General features: G+C 45.9%; 1 protein-coding gene and 1 long non-coding RNA gene across 3 annotated transcripts in view; one reads left to right on the plus strand and one right to left on the minus strand.

Moving 5' to 3' along the window:
* Window positions 1-3,314: 3,314 nt before the first annotated feature.
* LOC140650997 (uncharacterized) lies at window positions 3,315-10,083 on the minus strand. Its single transcript, XR_012042223.1, has 4 exons — window positions 9,686-10,083; window positions 9,208-9,441; window positions 6,372-6,513; window positions 3,315-6,012 (listed from the first exon to the last, which is right to left on the minus strand). It is a non-coding gene; the product is annotated as an uncharacterized lncRNA (long non-coding RNA).
* A 33-nt stretch (window positions 10,084-10,116) lies between these two features.
* LOC140650994 (E3 ubiquitin-protein ligase KCMF1) overlaps window positions 10,117-15,793 on the plus strand; it is a 53,559-nt gene continuing 47,882 nt past the window's right edge. The window contains exon 1 of one of the 2 annotated variants that reach the window (XM_072859956.1): window positions 10,117-10,276. In XM_072859956.1, coding sequence (XP_072716057.1) covers window positions 10,261-10,276 — 16 coding nt within the window. In that variant the 5' untranslated portion in view covers window positions 10,117-10,260. Of the gene's footprint in view, window positions 10,277-11,162; window positions 11,328-15,793 lie in introns of those variants that run through there. The other variant, XM_072859957.1, reaches the window with a different exon arrangement.

A 15,793-nucleotide genomic window follows, 5' to 3' on the forward strand; every position in this document is an offset into this window, starting at 1 on the left:
CTTCCTATTCCAAGTCTGGTTTTAGCTGGCGATTACCTGTGGCTTTTGGGTTGGCAGCAGGTTTCCCTAGTGTATCTTCTGCTTCAGGCAGATTGATTTGGAAAACTTGGGTAAGATAATGTTTGGCTGAGTTGTGGCAAGCCTGTTAATGTGGCAGTATGGCATTTTACTTCTAGTCCACAGGTGTCAAATGTCCTTCAATATTTAGTGTTTCCTGTAAATAACCATCTCTATTAAATATCTCAAGTTGAAAACATTTTCTTTCCCTTTAAGGCTGTACTGTCAGGCTTTTGGTACAATATATTCTAACAGCAAAGGGTAAAAAAATTGCATTTGAATGTAAAAACTACATTATTTTTGTCCTATAACAGGTCCTTTCCAGAATCCCTGGAAGTCTGGACTGGTCTGTATAATTCTGGTCATGAATAACATTGCCATTTTAAAGTACTCTGTGTACACTTACATGAGTACACTGTATGGGTGCCTACTCAATACAGGCAAACAGTGGATGAAATCTGAAGCAGAGAATAGAAATCTCTAAAGTAGGTGATCATTTGTTTTTCTCCACAATGTTATCTAATGCTTAAGTGTTCAAATAGGGATGATCTGTACCTAACAGAAGTCACAGTGTAAAAGTGACATGGTCATTTCCTCTATTCATCCCTACTCTGCTCTTAGCATCTTTTTATCTTAAAGCATCTTTTCATCTTTTTATCACTTGGCTTACATACATCCTTCAGACACAAGACTTTTTGAAAATTAGGAGCCTATTCCTGGACCAGAAGTGATGCTGTTGACTCTGTTGAGAGAAGAACATGTTTACAAGTTCTGGGCCTCCCTGTGCCTGCTCTGAAAAGAATACCTTACCTTCTGCTGCTAGGGTGGGCCCTGAATTTGCAGAAAAGGAAAAAAAAAGGGGGGGGGGGGGGGGAATGCATTATAGTATGTAAAGAGGCACACAGGTGTCTGCATGTGAACATTCAGGACAGGACTGCCAAAACCAAGGGTGCACGCACTTATTTAGGTTTCTATAAGTATTTAGCATGAAGCTTCACCAAATTTAGCTAGGAACCCCACCTCAGGATGTCTGGACGTCTGCATCGGCTGTCCTATGTAAGCTCCTTGGGGCTAGGACTCTGTGCTTGATTACACGTGTCACCCATCCCTGTTTCTCAAGAAGCCATGGGATATGAGCCTACCTAAGATCTCAGCCTTGGGGAATTAAAATCTTTGCTGTATCATTTTTCTGGTGCCACGCAGCAGGGAAAGTGGGTGCTAATCGCTAGATGGCAGTGTGAAATTCACCGCCAGTGCACGGATGCGGGATATGTGCAGGCAAGCAGAGGTGTAACTGGGACAACTCTTTCTCCATGCAACACCACTAATTTCACACCTGCTAATCAAACACGGAAGAGCAACTGCTTGGTAAGTCAATACATAGCACCACAGAGGGCTCAAGCACAAGTATTCTGGGAGGGGCTTAATGGTCATCTTCACTAAAAATTGTTGGTGTTAATTGGAGAGCAATTTTTCATTAACTGAAATGATGTCTCCTCTGACACTGGACGCTTTGTACCAGATCTGGACTCTGTTGAGTCCTGGTGTACTAAAATAACTGCGTGACTAAATCCCTCTGCTCAAAGTGTGGGTTTTGTGGCCAGTTTACACCTTTTGGAGATGTGCCTCCAGTCGGAGTCCTACACTCGTGCACCTTCACACGCTGGGAAGTTTTGGTCCCCTAAAGCCAGCCTTGTTATAGGAAGTTTCTCTGGTCCCTCTGTAATGAAGTGCTGGCTATTGCTGGCTGTTTCTGTGAATACGGGTTGAAGGACAAGAGGATCTGCTCCTACTGCTTGGAAGTCAGGGGAGGACTTGGGCCTAATTGAGGAAATTGAGTGTGCTGTTGCAGGTGCAAAAGTGGTTGCATCACTCGTCGGGAAGCAGGACTGAGGACTTTGGTGAAGAAGGACAAAGACAGACCTCTCTTCCTCATCCACTGGTTTGTTGAAACTGAGTCTTGTAGGTTGTCATCACAGTGCAGGGATTTTAAGTGAATGAAGAGATGCCTGCCATGTGTGAGTTTAGCCAAGCCAGCCTGAGCACCCAGGGCTACTCAGGTGCAGCTGCTTTCTATGTGTGTTTGCATTGAGCTGCCAGGACATGCTACCATTACCCCCTCCTGCAGGTATAACGCTAGCCCTGGTATCTCTGCCCATACCTGAAATGGTCAGGTGACAGGTGTAATGCTGCCGTATCAGTACTGCTCATGAGCAGTGATCTTGCCACTGCAGAAGAGGTCTTGCTGTGCTTGGGCTTCTCATTCTTTTGGGTTTGAGTTGCTTTTTATAGGTGTATTTGGTTAATTACTTCAGTAGTGTCCTGATGAGTCCTGTCTGCTGTCCAAGTAATCTCTCCAACAGACCAAAGAACAGCTGAATAAATGCTTGTGCTGCTACCAGGGAGCTTTGGAAGGAGGAAAAGAAAAGGAAAAGGCAGCTGTGTTTGTATTGTTGATGTGCATCCCGTCCTTCTCCTTCTGCCAAAGCCTGTCATAAGGACAAGAAGGTGGCAGGTAGATAACCTTCTTACCTTTTCAGAGCCATGGTGCTTACACACATCTGTCCCTGCTCTAGCTTCCAGCCATACCATGAATATGAGTTTCATTCCTGGTTTTACTAAAGGACAGTGAGAACACACTCTCCCTGTACATCATAGCATATGGTGTTCACTGGCTCTGCTGGCTGCTTCTTGCACTGGCAGTTTCTCTGCTGCAAAATGAGCCAAGATGACCACTTGCAGGTACCCACTGCCCAGGTGCATGGCCAGTGTGGAGGGCTATAACCCTTTACAGCACTCTGCAAAGTATATAACCCTTTGCAGCACTGTGCCAGCACTCTGCTACCAGTTGAATGGTAGTGCCGATCATCTTGCTAAGTTGTTTTAGAGGTCTAGCCTGCAAAGACCCTAAGCTCAGCTGAAGGCTACAATAAAAGGAGAGAGTGTTCAGTATTTAAAATGGGTAAATGAAAACCACAAACATGTTTTTAAAAACACATTTTCAAATGTCAATGTTGATCATTCTTTAGCTGAAAAATTAAAAACTTGTATATTGAGAATAGAAAACTGCTTGCCTTCTGACATTCAGAGGGAAAATGTATGAGAGAGATTTGTTGTAGGCGAGATCCGTTTTTTTGTTGGAAGGGGATGTCTGGACAAAATCCCAAAAGTTGGATGAGTTCTGCTTGTCATTAGCAGTGTCCCAGGCATAGCTAGGTCCCCCTCAGAGCTGAAATTTTCTCTTTTGTCACTGCGGAAGGAAGGGGAAGATGAAGGATGACTGGGTCTGGGGCAATCCAAAATCACTACTCATGCATCACTAACAACAGCTAAAGATATTACAGCAAATGATTTCAGGAGAGGCACCTGCTGCTGAACCAGACAGAGCCACCTAGCACATCCAGCAGTTCTGTGCATTTGCAGTAAGAGCAGTGCCTTCCCTCCAGGTTAGTCTGTATTGACTTTCTCATTTCTTTTTTTAATTGCTAATACATTGGTGGCTCTGCACTTGTCTGACCCATGCAGGCTAAAATTTATAGGGAGAGAAGAGGAAGGGAAAGATGAGATATAACCCACTTTACTGAAGGATTGCTACTCAGCAGCCATAGCCAGAACATGACCCTCATCTCCTGGGCTTCATATCCCATGCTGCCAGCTTTCGGCTGTCACTTTATAGCATAGGCCTTTTAAAGCAGAAACCACATGTCCTCATATGTTTGGAAACACGTGGTGTACACAGAGATGCCCCCCTACTCCAACAAATGCTAGCAGTCAGTCACCGTAGGAGTTTCACCTGCTTTCTGTTCCTCAGCTCCCATGCCTGCCTAGCAGATACAAGCCGTGCAGGGCAATGCTTTCCCATGCTTTGCCATGCTGCACTTGGTCTGGGTAGTGCTGGAGCTGATGAGATTTCGCAGTGACTTCTAGAGGGCCCCTTTGCTCACAAGGGTCCTCACGGAAAAGGACCTAGCCATGAAGGCCCCCTGTGACGCCCCAAGTCTTGGGCCAGTTGTGGAGACTGGGGTATATGACTCCATTGTACCACCTCATCATAGCATCCCACCCATCACATGATCCCAGCAGGTGAGTTGAGAGGTCTAGGCATAAGGTAGCAGTCAGCTTAAATTTTACTGAAATAGAGGTGTATAGACCCAAAGATTAACCACTATGCTTTGCAAAGAGTAGCTTGTCTCCTGTATCAGATGGCAGCATCCACTGTAAGAATAAGCACAGAGCACCACTCAAAAAGGTCAAATAGGGTCCCTCAGTGATTTGAATTCGTAGGGCACATGCCTAAGTGCGGGTATTGTTTTGAAAGAGGGTGGGGATAGCAGAGAAGAAAAGGGCAGAAAAAAACAGAGGGTAATAAAAACCTAGCTCATAGCCTGAACCAGTATTTTAGCATGGCCCTAAAAAACATGTATAAAATATATCTGAGCAACAGAGGAAACAGTGTTTATGGTGGCAGGCAGATATAATTTCATTTGCTTCCTCCTGCTCGCAGAAACAGAGCTTCGTGAGTAAACATGATACATCCCTGATATCTCCTCCTTGCTGGAACAGTGCTTGGGACGCTGTGTTTCTGATTCATTCAGGGACGCTGTGTTTCTGATTCATTAACACCGAATGGAGTAAAACCAGCAACATTTGTGGTTATCAAGTAGAGGAATATCGGTTGGTTCAGCGATAATCTCCAAAGGAACAGTAATTTCAAGAAAGGATAATTTTTTTTTTCTTTGTCCTCTTCTGACAGAGAGCAGAGCTGGAGTTTGGAGAATTTTTAAAAGCTGTTTCTATTTCCTAATACACTGTCACTTTAGGTCCTGTAAGAACAGTGTGCCTACTGGAACCACACCATTACAAGGGTATGTGGTCAGTTTGGAATATTTTTGTAAGAGGATATAATGATTTGATGAATTTTCAGTGTTTGTTTTGGCTCAAATTCTTCATAAAGGTTTGGCCAGAAAAGTAGGAGAGAAAGAGGTAGCTGGGGCACTTCTAGCTTTGCATCAACATCTGGTATCTTAACCAACATCAAAAACTGAAAGCTCTCAGTAGTAAAGGATAGATCTGGGATAACTTCTGAATGCTGACTCCAAAGTGCAGTAGTCTGCAAAGGTAAGGAGATTAACAAGACAGTTCCTGGTTTTGCCGAAGTCCAGCTATATTTGCTGATAGAAGGAAAAGAGCAGCAACATATTAGAATTCTGTGCAGTGCCTGCATGCATATGTCTGACTGTGTACCAGTACAGATGAGCTTAACCTCTTCACGGCACCTGTCTGGCTTCCAAAAAGATTTTAGGAACGTGCAAAATCTTTACAGATGGCCTGGGGAGAAGGCAGTAGTTTCAGGGTATGAGCAGGTGAGTACGTGGATGCCACTGCTCAGGAAAGATGGCAGACGTGACATCTACACCTGGACTGCAGGTCTAAAAAATGGAACAGCTTCTGCAACTGCTGGTTGCCAGTAAAGTATAGGCATAGCAGTGTAGCATTTGTATTGCACATCCTAGCAATGTCCAGCACTCAAAGGAGGAGTTCTAGTAAAAGTTTAAACTGATGATGAGCATTTTATAGCATATTTAGTTGTGCTTAGTTCAGTTTAGCTCCAAGGCCAAATACAGTTCCCATAGGAGGGATGTCTCTGCTAAAAATTAAAGACCTGCTCTCTTCCAGTGGGATGCTTGTACTCCATTGCAAAAGCTCTAAATGAGACCTACTAAGCAAAGCCTTCTGATGTTCCTGATGACTTGAAGTTCGCTTGTGCTCTTCCTCAGTGCTTTGGACACTTCAAGCTGGACTGTGAGACACCGTCAGTAGGCCTGGGAACGTGGAAGGATTCAGTTCACAAGAAGTGTTTATGTGGAAATACCATTTCCCATCTCACATCCAGCATCCACAGGAGTCCCAGAGCCTTTGTGTTTTCTAGTCCGTTATCGTGGCAGAACAAGTGTCCTTGGTGCAGATGCCATAACAAAAGAGAAGAAGGTAAGTATGCAAAGTTCTTTCAGGTCTTTCCTTATAAATTAGAAAGCAGCAAGACTGTCTTTCTCTGTTTGATTTTAAAAGCTTTCTTTACAGGTCACGCTGAACACAGCCAGTAAGCAGCTCTATAACATGTCGAACAACTACTGAGCAAGAGGAGGCAGAAAAGCAGCAGTTAGAAAAGAAAGTGTAGTGGGAGGCCCGGTGTATAAATTTAACATTTGAGCATGTACGCAATCACAGTTCCATATTTATCTTATGATGACCGGACTGATCCAAGCAACTGGTTTATGTAAGTTTTATACCACTGTGGTGACAGCGTATCTTACCTCCAAGTGTGAAGCTGAACCATCAAACCAACAAGGAGCTAGTGTTGCATGTAGTGGGGTGCCCAACCTTGGTAACGACAAGTCCAAGCAACGTGAAGCAGAGAACCCTTCCTCAAATTGATGACGCCTGGTAGGGATAGCACTGAAACAAGTAAAAACACTAGTTCAGTGAGCTTTCAGAAGCCCACAAAGGGGTGAAAGGTTTCAAGGAGATTAATGGACTAAGTGGTTCCTAATGTAACAGTTTTACCCCTGAGGAGCTCTGCTCTAGGATGTTGCTATTCAGTTTAGTATCTGAACTTGTCCCACTCCGACACTGAACTCTTTTACAGTGGCAGGGAGAGGAACTGCACAAGGCCACACAAGCATCGCTTCCCTATTTCAGAGGATTTTATTACTTCCAGGCACAAATTTTATCATATTATGATTTAATGTTGGGAAAATTCATGAACTTTTCTGTTTTTCACTGTGGCTTATACAATGGCCTAATTAGCTATGAGATCTGGGTCGCTAATACCTTGCCTGGCTCTGACCTTGAATGACCTTGGGTAAGTAAATTTTAATTTCTCAACTTGCGTTTATCCATCAGGAAAATACTAATGTTGATTTTTTTTTTCCTCATGGCTTTATAGGAAGTCTCACCTATGGATTATTCTGCTGCATGGGAGAGAAAGAATGAGAAACTCATCATGGCAGGCTCTGCTCTTAGGGACAGAAGGATCCATCCACACCAGAACTTTATAAACCTCACTAAAATATTTATTTCTCATTCTGCCTGTGGAATAACAGCATGAGGGTTTGAGAAACAATATTGTTCAAAACAAGGACAGTATAGGTTATTAATTATCAAGGTAATGCTAAGAAGGTTTAGGTAATTGGGCTTGCACTTAAAGTAAGGTTTATGGTTTACGGTTGGACTTGATGATCTTAAGGGTCTCTTCCAACCTAAATGATTCTATGATTCTAAGACAGTATTTCCTACTGGTGGCCATGACCTTGTAAAGGACCTTCAAATTCTATTATGCACCTCTTTCCACACTCAGCCAGAGTTGCCACGCACTCATCTCTGGGAGCCTGGGTGTCTTACATTTGCAGTATTTGCTATATTTGCAGAGGAGGTAATCAGGAAAAATTCCCACTGAAAGATATAACGCAGGTGTGTTTTACATACTGTTGCACATGCAGGCATATTCTGATGTGATTCTAAAACTACCAAGGCTTTTATCTATACTGTCTCATTGGTTATAGATAGTGGCCTTAAGGCAAGAAAACAGTATATAATAACAGGATTACAGTTTTAATTTGGCCTGGAGCCTACAAAGATGGAGAGAGGCCGCAGAACTGCTTGGCTGCCCCAGGCACCAGGGGTGTTTCAGAAAAGTCGTGTGCTCACCAGCATGTGCTGGACCACGTGCACTCAAGGGATATCCGTGAATAACACTTAATAGAGGCAGGAAAGATTAAACCATTCTGCAACTGAAGTGTGGGGAGATGAGGTGATTACCCCAAGGTCTTCCATGACCAAAGACTGAATCTTCTGGGTCCCAGTAAAATGCCTGGGTTGCAGTCTGTATTTTACCAGATGCATGGGAAGAAGCTCCTGTGGGAGGCCACTGTGCCAGAAACAGGATAAAACTGAGCACAGGCCAACACACCATCTTAGTGCTCAGAGGCAGAGTTACATATACAGGGAATCACAGCCTCACACAGAGGCAAGATGTTGCTAGCCAGCTGAATTACCAGCTTGCAGGATAGCTTTCTCTTCTAGGGACTGAAAGGTAGCCTCAACCAAGAGCACCTAATGGTCTCTATTTTGCATCTGGATGAGACAATTGCCATTTGCATTTAAAAATGCCAGTGCTAAAATAAAGTAGTAGGACACAGATGACCCACTGCCCCACTCTGTGCACTGTTGCTGTGAAACGCTGGCAAGGTAGGCACTGCTTCGCCTCCAGAACTTATCTTGGACATACCACTTTCATAGTTTGGTAGTGAGTTTTATGACAGGTGCAGATTTCTCTTCAGTTTCTTGTCATCTCTGGTATGCTTCTTGCAAACTCCTTGCACGGTCACTGACTCTCTCCCTGCTTTCAGAAGCAGTGAAGCCATTGGCTCCCATCGGTCAAAATGATCCCCAGTTTCTCCTACAGGTTATCCAACGCAGAGGTATTGCTTGCTTCCAGTGAAAATGCCCACAACCCACTGGACTTTTAGACAGACTGGATCCAGGTTACCCTCTCAGTAGGCACTGTGTTTATGAAAATGCATGTGGCCAAGGCAAAGATGGAAGTGAAGCAGGTGGCCAGAGTACAGGGGACAGAAATGTACACATGCATGTAAGAGGGAGAAGCAGAGGCTATATAATACGATTGGCATGGGAGGGAGGTGGTGCAAGGAATGAGGTTGGCACTTCTTCCTTTCAACACTTACTGTTTACTCCTGCCTTTCACTGCAGCTTGTGGCTTTAGGCCACTGCAGCGGCCTAAGCATCATGCTTAGCCCACTCTGGTGTGTGGGCCTCACGGCCTTCAAAACAGACTTATGAAGAGGTACTTCACCTACGTGAATATACAAGAATTGCAGGGCTGTGGCAGACATATGGGGGCTGTGGTGTAAGATGGTGGAGAAATGGAGGTGTTGGACTGGCAGAGATAAAAGATAGAGGAATGCCATGAGCAGGGTAGGAGATGAAAACTTAAAGGAAAATGAAGGCAGGTGGGAGTAGCATGGACGGAGAAGGTGAGGGAGATGGTGCTATTCTGGATGAAATCTGTGGGAAGGGCAGGAAGTCATAGTAAGAAAGGCAGCACAGAATCAAGATGCTTGATGTACGTACCCCGTACATCTGAACCAGGGAAGGAACGCAGCCATGCTGCAGGTTTTTCACTCAAGACTAGCCTGCTTTCATGACAGGGCAGGAAACAACCATGACGGGATGAAAAGTTCTCATGGTGCGGAGAGACCAAGACACTTGTCTGGAGTGTGATGATGCATGGCACGTGGGGCCTCCTCCTCCTCACTGAGCTGGAGCCGGACTGGAGGACACTTCTGGCAGGAGTACTCTGCAGGCCTGGCAAAGGGGGAAGGAATAAAAACAATAAGGAAATAAACCCTGTGCCTGCCCTGGAGTCCGCAGCGAGCCGTTCCCCAAAGCTGGCAGAATGAGTAACGCCACCAGTGATTGAAAAATCCGTTCGGGGCATGCGCACTGGTCTCCCTCTTCCACTCTTTCCTTTTACATAAAAAGCTGATTAACGCATGTCCCCGGGTCAGACCGGTCCTGGTGGCTGCCCCGCACCACCGGGCCCCGTTACCTTGGCCGCTTCCTTCCCCCGTCGCCAGCCCTCTCGGGGCGCCCCGCCGGCGGGGCCCGCCGCCGCCCCGGCCCGGCAGTCCCCGCCCGGCAGTCCGCGCGGGAGGGCCGCCGCCCCGGCGGGGTATTTCCTCTTCCTCCCGAAGCGCGGCCGGGGCGGGAGGAGGAGGAGGAGGAAGAAGGAGGAGGAGGAAGAAGAAGAAGAAGAAGAAGGGGAAGGAGCCGGGAGCGCTCCAGCGCGGCGGGCAGCCCCGCCGCCGCCGCCGTCGCTGCGGCAGCGGGCGGAGCGGAGCGGGAGGCGGCGCCAGCAGCCGGCGGGGCCCGGAGTCACCGTGTCACGGCGCCCGGGAAGCCGCTGCCGCCGGATCCGCCCCCCGCAGGGCGAGCGAGGGAGGAGGGAGGCCGGCTCCTCGCCGCCTCTTGTATTTTTGCCCCCTTCCCGGCCCTGCCCCCGGCCCCTCTCCTCTCGCACCGGGGCTCCGTGCGTGCGGCGGCGGCGGGGGGCCAGGCCGCAGCGGCGCCCGAGCAGCCCGCGGGAGCCCCGAGACGGGCCTGGGCCGCCGCCTCTAGACTAGGATGTCCCGACATGAAGGTGAGCGGCGCGGGGCGCCAGGCCGCGGCGGCGGGGGCGCGTCCCGGGGCCCGGCCCGGCGTTAGGGCCTGGAGCGGCGCCCTCTCGGGCGGATCATCATGGCGCCGCCGCCGCCGGGAGGGGGGCCCGCGGAGCCGGCGGCGGAAGGAGGCCTGGGCGGCGGAGGGCGGCGGCCGGGCCCCGCTCTGCAGTGTCATGGGAGGGGAGGCGGCCGCGGCCGTTACGGCCCGTCTCCCCGCGCGGCCTGCAGCGGGCCCGGCCGCTTCCCCCGCCGCCCCTCCGGGCGCGGAGCCGGGGCCTGCCGCCGCGCGGGGCCGGGAGCGGGCCGGCGGCGGGCGCGGGCAGAGAGGCGGCGGGGGGCTGTTCCGGCCCTCTCCTGCCGCTCCTCCGCCTGGAGGACGGGGCGGAGGGAGGTGGGGCCGGGCCGGCCGTGCGTGCGGGGCGCCCCCGGCCCCCGGCAGGCCCGGCCGGGGTGGGCGGCGGCGCGGGGCGGCCTGCCGACGTGTCGGCTGCCGCGGCGGGTCAGGCCGGGCACGGCGCTCCCGGCACCCCGGGGGGGCGGTGCGGCAGGGGGCCGCGCCGGGAGGGCGGCCTGGCACCCCGGGGGAGCGGGCGGGGAGCGGGGCCCTGCTTGGTGCCGGGGGTCGCGCCCGGCGGGCGGGGAGAGGGGCCGGGCCGCGGCGCGGGGCCTGGGGGAAGAGGCGTGCGGGCAGCCTGCGTGGCCCTGCCGAGGGGTGGCTTGTGCGCTGGTAGCCCCGGGAGCTGCCTGTTTTCTCTCTGTTTTGTCTTGTGGCAGAGGAGACCGGTGCTGATGTAGTGGCGTGTTTTGAGGCGTTAAGAGAGGCCACCAGAGAAACGTGGTTTGTGTGTTTGCCCTGGTGCTGCTGTGTTTACCGCTGTGGGAGAGTTCGGTGGATAGTTCAGAATTAGTCAGAAGGAGCAGGATGCAGAGAGAGCTGGAAGCTAAGAAAGGAATTTCTACAGGAAGAAGATAGGAGTATGAAAACAGGACAGAAAGTCGCTTGATTTTTCTGTCCTTTCTTATCAGCGGGTAAGGTGCTCGGGCTAGTATTGAAATACTCTGTAAAACTGGGATTTGTCACCTGAAAGGATAACTTTCTGCCATGTTAGGAACTTAATTCAGCACCTGTCTCCATTTGCTCTATCTTATCTAATTTCTCATTTTTCTGTGTTGTCCAATCTTAAAATGTTTTGACAGAAACGTTATAGGAGAATTCAGTATTTGTGGATAATAATACTGGTTTCTAGTTGGTAGCTTGGTGCTGGACAATGGTATATATGATGGATTTTCGGTGTGCTGTCACAATATTTTGCAGAATTCTTGTTTATGCAAGTATGTGTGCTTCTGTATCAAAGAATTGTCTTACCCGAATCCACTAGCTCTTCTTTTTTTTAAGCTAAAATTTAGTAGGGACACCAAATTCTTACCGTCTCTCTCTCTGTGCCCCCTCCCCCCCTTATAAAATACATATTTTTTCCCAAGAGAGTGGAGATGCTGCATTTGTTTATGATTAAAGATGGAGTTTCTAACAAAAGTGAATGAAATGAGCATTGATCACAAAGTTGTTGTTAGTGATGTTGTGGGATTATTCAGTCTGTACGTATCTGCTGTGATGCATGTATCCATGATACTGTCTTTAAAGTACAGTAGTAGAATACAAGCTTTTCTAGCTTGAACAGGTTAAAATTACGGAAGTGATATCGTGTGTTGTTTTTTAGTGTTTTTCAGTGGTGAGTGCATGAACTGTTATAAAAGGTGGTGAAAGATAGTTTGCTAAAAAGACATTTCGGTCTTGGAGCAGCCTTTTTATTAAGACAGAGGAAACTTGAAAGTAGGTTTCCTTGTAAGTATGTTTCTGATGGAGGCTATATCATACATTTTTCTATTGTGTGTTAGGTTCTGTTTGTAGCAGGGAAAATTGTTCCCTTGCTTGAATATTTGTTGATGTTTTTAGAAGTTACTGTTAACAAAGCCAGGCTTAATAGTCTCTTTCTGAAGCAGATTCATCAGTGTTTGTTCTTCCTAGACATGCCTAGTTAGAAAAAATGGAAATAAGTGTCTGTCTTTCCTGATAAGTGAGGTGGGTTTTGGTAATTCCATATTGTGGATGTGGAGTCCTCAGGTGTGTGTGCACACTCATACATGCGTGAGTGAAGCCATGAGAACACTGTGAAATTAAAAATGACATCTGTCGCTGTATCCTTGTGATAAATTTTTATTAAAAATCTACTCTGTCTCTTAATTTCTCAGTGATTCTCCTCTTACTTCACACTTCAGGTGTTTTGTTTTGGTCAACTTTAGTTATGGGGTTAGAATAACATTAATATGGGAGGCGTGCTTTTCCAAGTTCATGGAAAAGAGGTTTGGAGACTTAATTTTGTTAGAAATCTGGAAATTCTTAGAAATGAAATATTCAAAAGAAGTAATTCTTGTTTCAGATCTGTATGATGTCATTCAGAGATGACAGTTTTTGATCCAATGTAACTAGTTTGGGAAGGGCTGTCTTGGAAGAATATGGTATAGGGAAAAAGCAAGCTTTAATCATGTTCAGTAAGTGGTATCTCTTCTGTGTGTTTCCTCTAAAATGGTCCATCCTCAAAAGTTACAGACAAGGTTTATTGATTGCTCCCGACAGAATCTGGATGCTGTACCAGTTTTATGATGGGAAAGGATACCTCTGGAAGGGCAAGTGCTGGAGAAGTTGGAATTCCAAAGCCTTGGGACTTGAAATAGGCCATGAAGCATCTGATGGAGATCTAAGCTTACTTTCCATCTGGGTTTCTTGACTGTTTCCGTTGGTGTAATAATCAATACAATACAATTGGTTATTTAAAGATTTTGTTATCCTTCAGAAAAAGTGTTACCACAGCCTGCCTTTTCACTGTGTTTGAGCTCTGGGCTCATGTTTCTCCCGAATTCTGGAAAATGGGCACAACTAGAACTTGAATTATTGTTGCTCTTTCTTGAAATGTTCGTTCAGTGTTTAAGAGACTTTGTTGGTAATACTGTCAAGAGTAGCTGTTAGTGTTTATCTACCTCTTGCTATTGCTAGTTGCTTCTAATTTTTCAAAACCATTTTTGTTCCGTGATTTGGTGTTAAGAGACTAGCTATTCTCTGCCTTTGGTTTTCTAGAATGCAACATGAAGTCATCCCCTGGTCTTCGATTTCATGTTGTTCCCTTTATAGGAGCGACAGGCTATGTTTCTCTGGGTTAGCCCCTCTGTTGAGGAGTATGTGGTGGTGTAATATTTGGCAGCCTACAAGGGGCAGGTACGTAATTTTTTTTATACTCTAGAAAGTATAGCAGAAGGTATTTTGTATATTACAGATTTTCTTTCTGTGGACATGCATCTGGTAATGATTGTCTCATATAGCAGTAGACACCACCTAGGACAGCAGAAAAATAGAGAATCACAACTTCCAGAAATATCATTAGAAGACCATTTTTTGCAACTTTTTCTGTGAAACTAGGTTGCTGCAGCATTACTGGTCATACAAGGGCCTGGCTTCAGGTTCCCTACAGCTGGCAGCTCCAGAGAGCTGCCAGTGCCACACTGCCTGCACCACTTGGTTCTTGGTCTCGGACACTGTGCACCTCACTCCCAGCCCCAGTTCCATACTTTGTTTCTTATTTTCACTGAGAGATGTATTTTTTAAGCTTCAAAGAGCTAGCAGCAATGCAAGTGGTGGTTGTTTTTGATGGTGCCCATTTGTCAGCATTTCTTATGAATCACCAAAGCTCTGCAGTTAATCCTAGTCCCACATGAAGTAAAGTTGCGAATGGATGGTGGTAACAAACTAGGAAGGGAGAGCAATGACTGTCAGGACCATGTGGAGTTTCCAGAAGTTCTCTGCTGGCTTCAAGCTCCTTGTATTTGAGGGAGCTGGAGTCTCAGTGCTCCTCTGCTTTGTGTGTGTATGTATAAATGTCTTGCATAGAGATCTTTAAATCAAGTGCTTATTTGTAATGGAAGGGTAAATAAGTACATCTTAAAAAGAAATACACAGAACTTGGTCTTTGAGATTCAAGAAATCCGGGAGTTACACTTGAATATGTACCAACCACTTGAAAACAGCTAATGTAAGGGTAATGTTAGCTCCAGTCTTCTAGCTGTGCAATGAACAGACTGGGAGTCTGGGCTGATGACATTTTCTGTATGATCATGGTACAAAACATAAACAAAATTTTATCCATAACAAACTTTTTGAAAACATTAAAAGCAAGAGTAATTTCTGCCCCTTGTAATTATGCAATAGCTGTCATACTTCACCAGCAGAAGGGTAGTATGAACTTCTGTCAAGACAAATAGCACTCAACAGTTGATGCGTAACTTTTAATATTTTGTGTAGTGTCAGTTATAGAATTGCTACTAAATACAGAATTAATCTATTTTAGCGTGTAAAGCTCTTAATTCAGGTAACAAGAGTACGTATTTTTCATACAAAGTACTCAAGATACTGTGTTGGTGAAGTATTGCATTTGATAATGAAACATGCATCTGTGAGACCAGTTACAACTTGCTGCCTTCTGACGCATTTTAATACTTCGTTTACATCTTCTCCAAACATGGAATTTTGCTATTCCACAATACAGAATAATCACATTACAGAATACAGAATTCTTTCATATGTTGCTGCTTCTTAGATCTGTTTTGTAGAAAATAAATCAAGATTAAGTTGTACATGTAACATAAACCAGTGAAGTTTTTTGAATTTGAACTAATATTTGACTCTGACAAAGCATTTTCTAACTGTATACGTCAAAGTATTTCATACTGTTGTTAATCTTACTCTATGGTAGCATGTTAATGCATACAATTACAGGTATAGTACAGTATCTGAAAATGAGTTAGTGTGATGATTCAACTAGTGAGAGCTATGTTTAGGCCACGAAAAAGTTAATGTTAAGTGTAAACAGCTGCAAATGTGATTAGAAATATTGGAACACAGTAATTGGTTTTATTATTAAACTGTTTTTTGCTTTCAGTAAGAAACTGAATCATCATTTAATAAAAAGAGCTGGACACATCAGTGATATTTTAACTGGCAAGATACTTACTGGTTTTGAGGAAGCTAGATTTTCATTTTAGGAAAGGTTTCTGGTTCTGATGGTTTAGGAAACATACCGTGTGTGAACCAGTATGCTGCTGTCCCTGCAGAGTGGTGAACAAGGACCTCCAAAAATATGTGCTCCAAAAATACGTGTGAAGAGAGACCACTTTTTCTCTCAGGTTTGTGATAAGAAGTAATGCCATGGATCAAATATTCTTTGAGAAACAGGAGAAAAAGATTAGATTTAAATGATCAATGTTGAAAGGTTGCTAGACAATATTTTAAGCAGAAAAACTGGAACAGAACTGTGATACTTTTAACATTATTGGATGGGGGTGAAGAGAGAAGACAATGGTGAAATAACTTACCAACAAATATTTGTTTGAACTAGTGGTGACTAGAAGGGGATTCAGGGGAAGTTTAGAGAGCTATGCAAGCTGCT

The sequence above is a fragment of the Ciconia boyciana genome, chromosome 4, assembly GCF_034638445.1.
Source record: "Ciconia boyciana chromosome 4, ASM3463844v1, whole genome shotgun sequence".
Taxonomy (NCBI): domain Eukaryota; kingdom Metazoa; phylum Chordata; class Aves; order Ciconiiformes; family Ciconiidae; genus Ciconia; species Ciconia boyciana.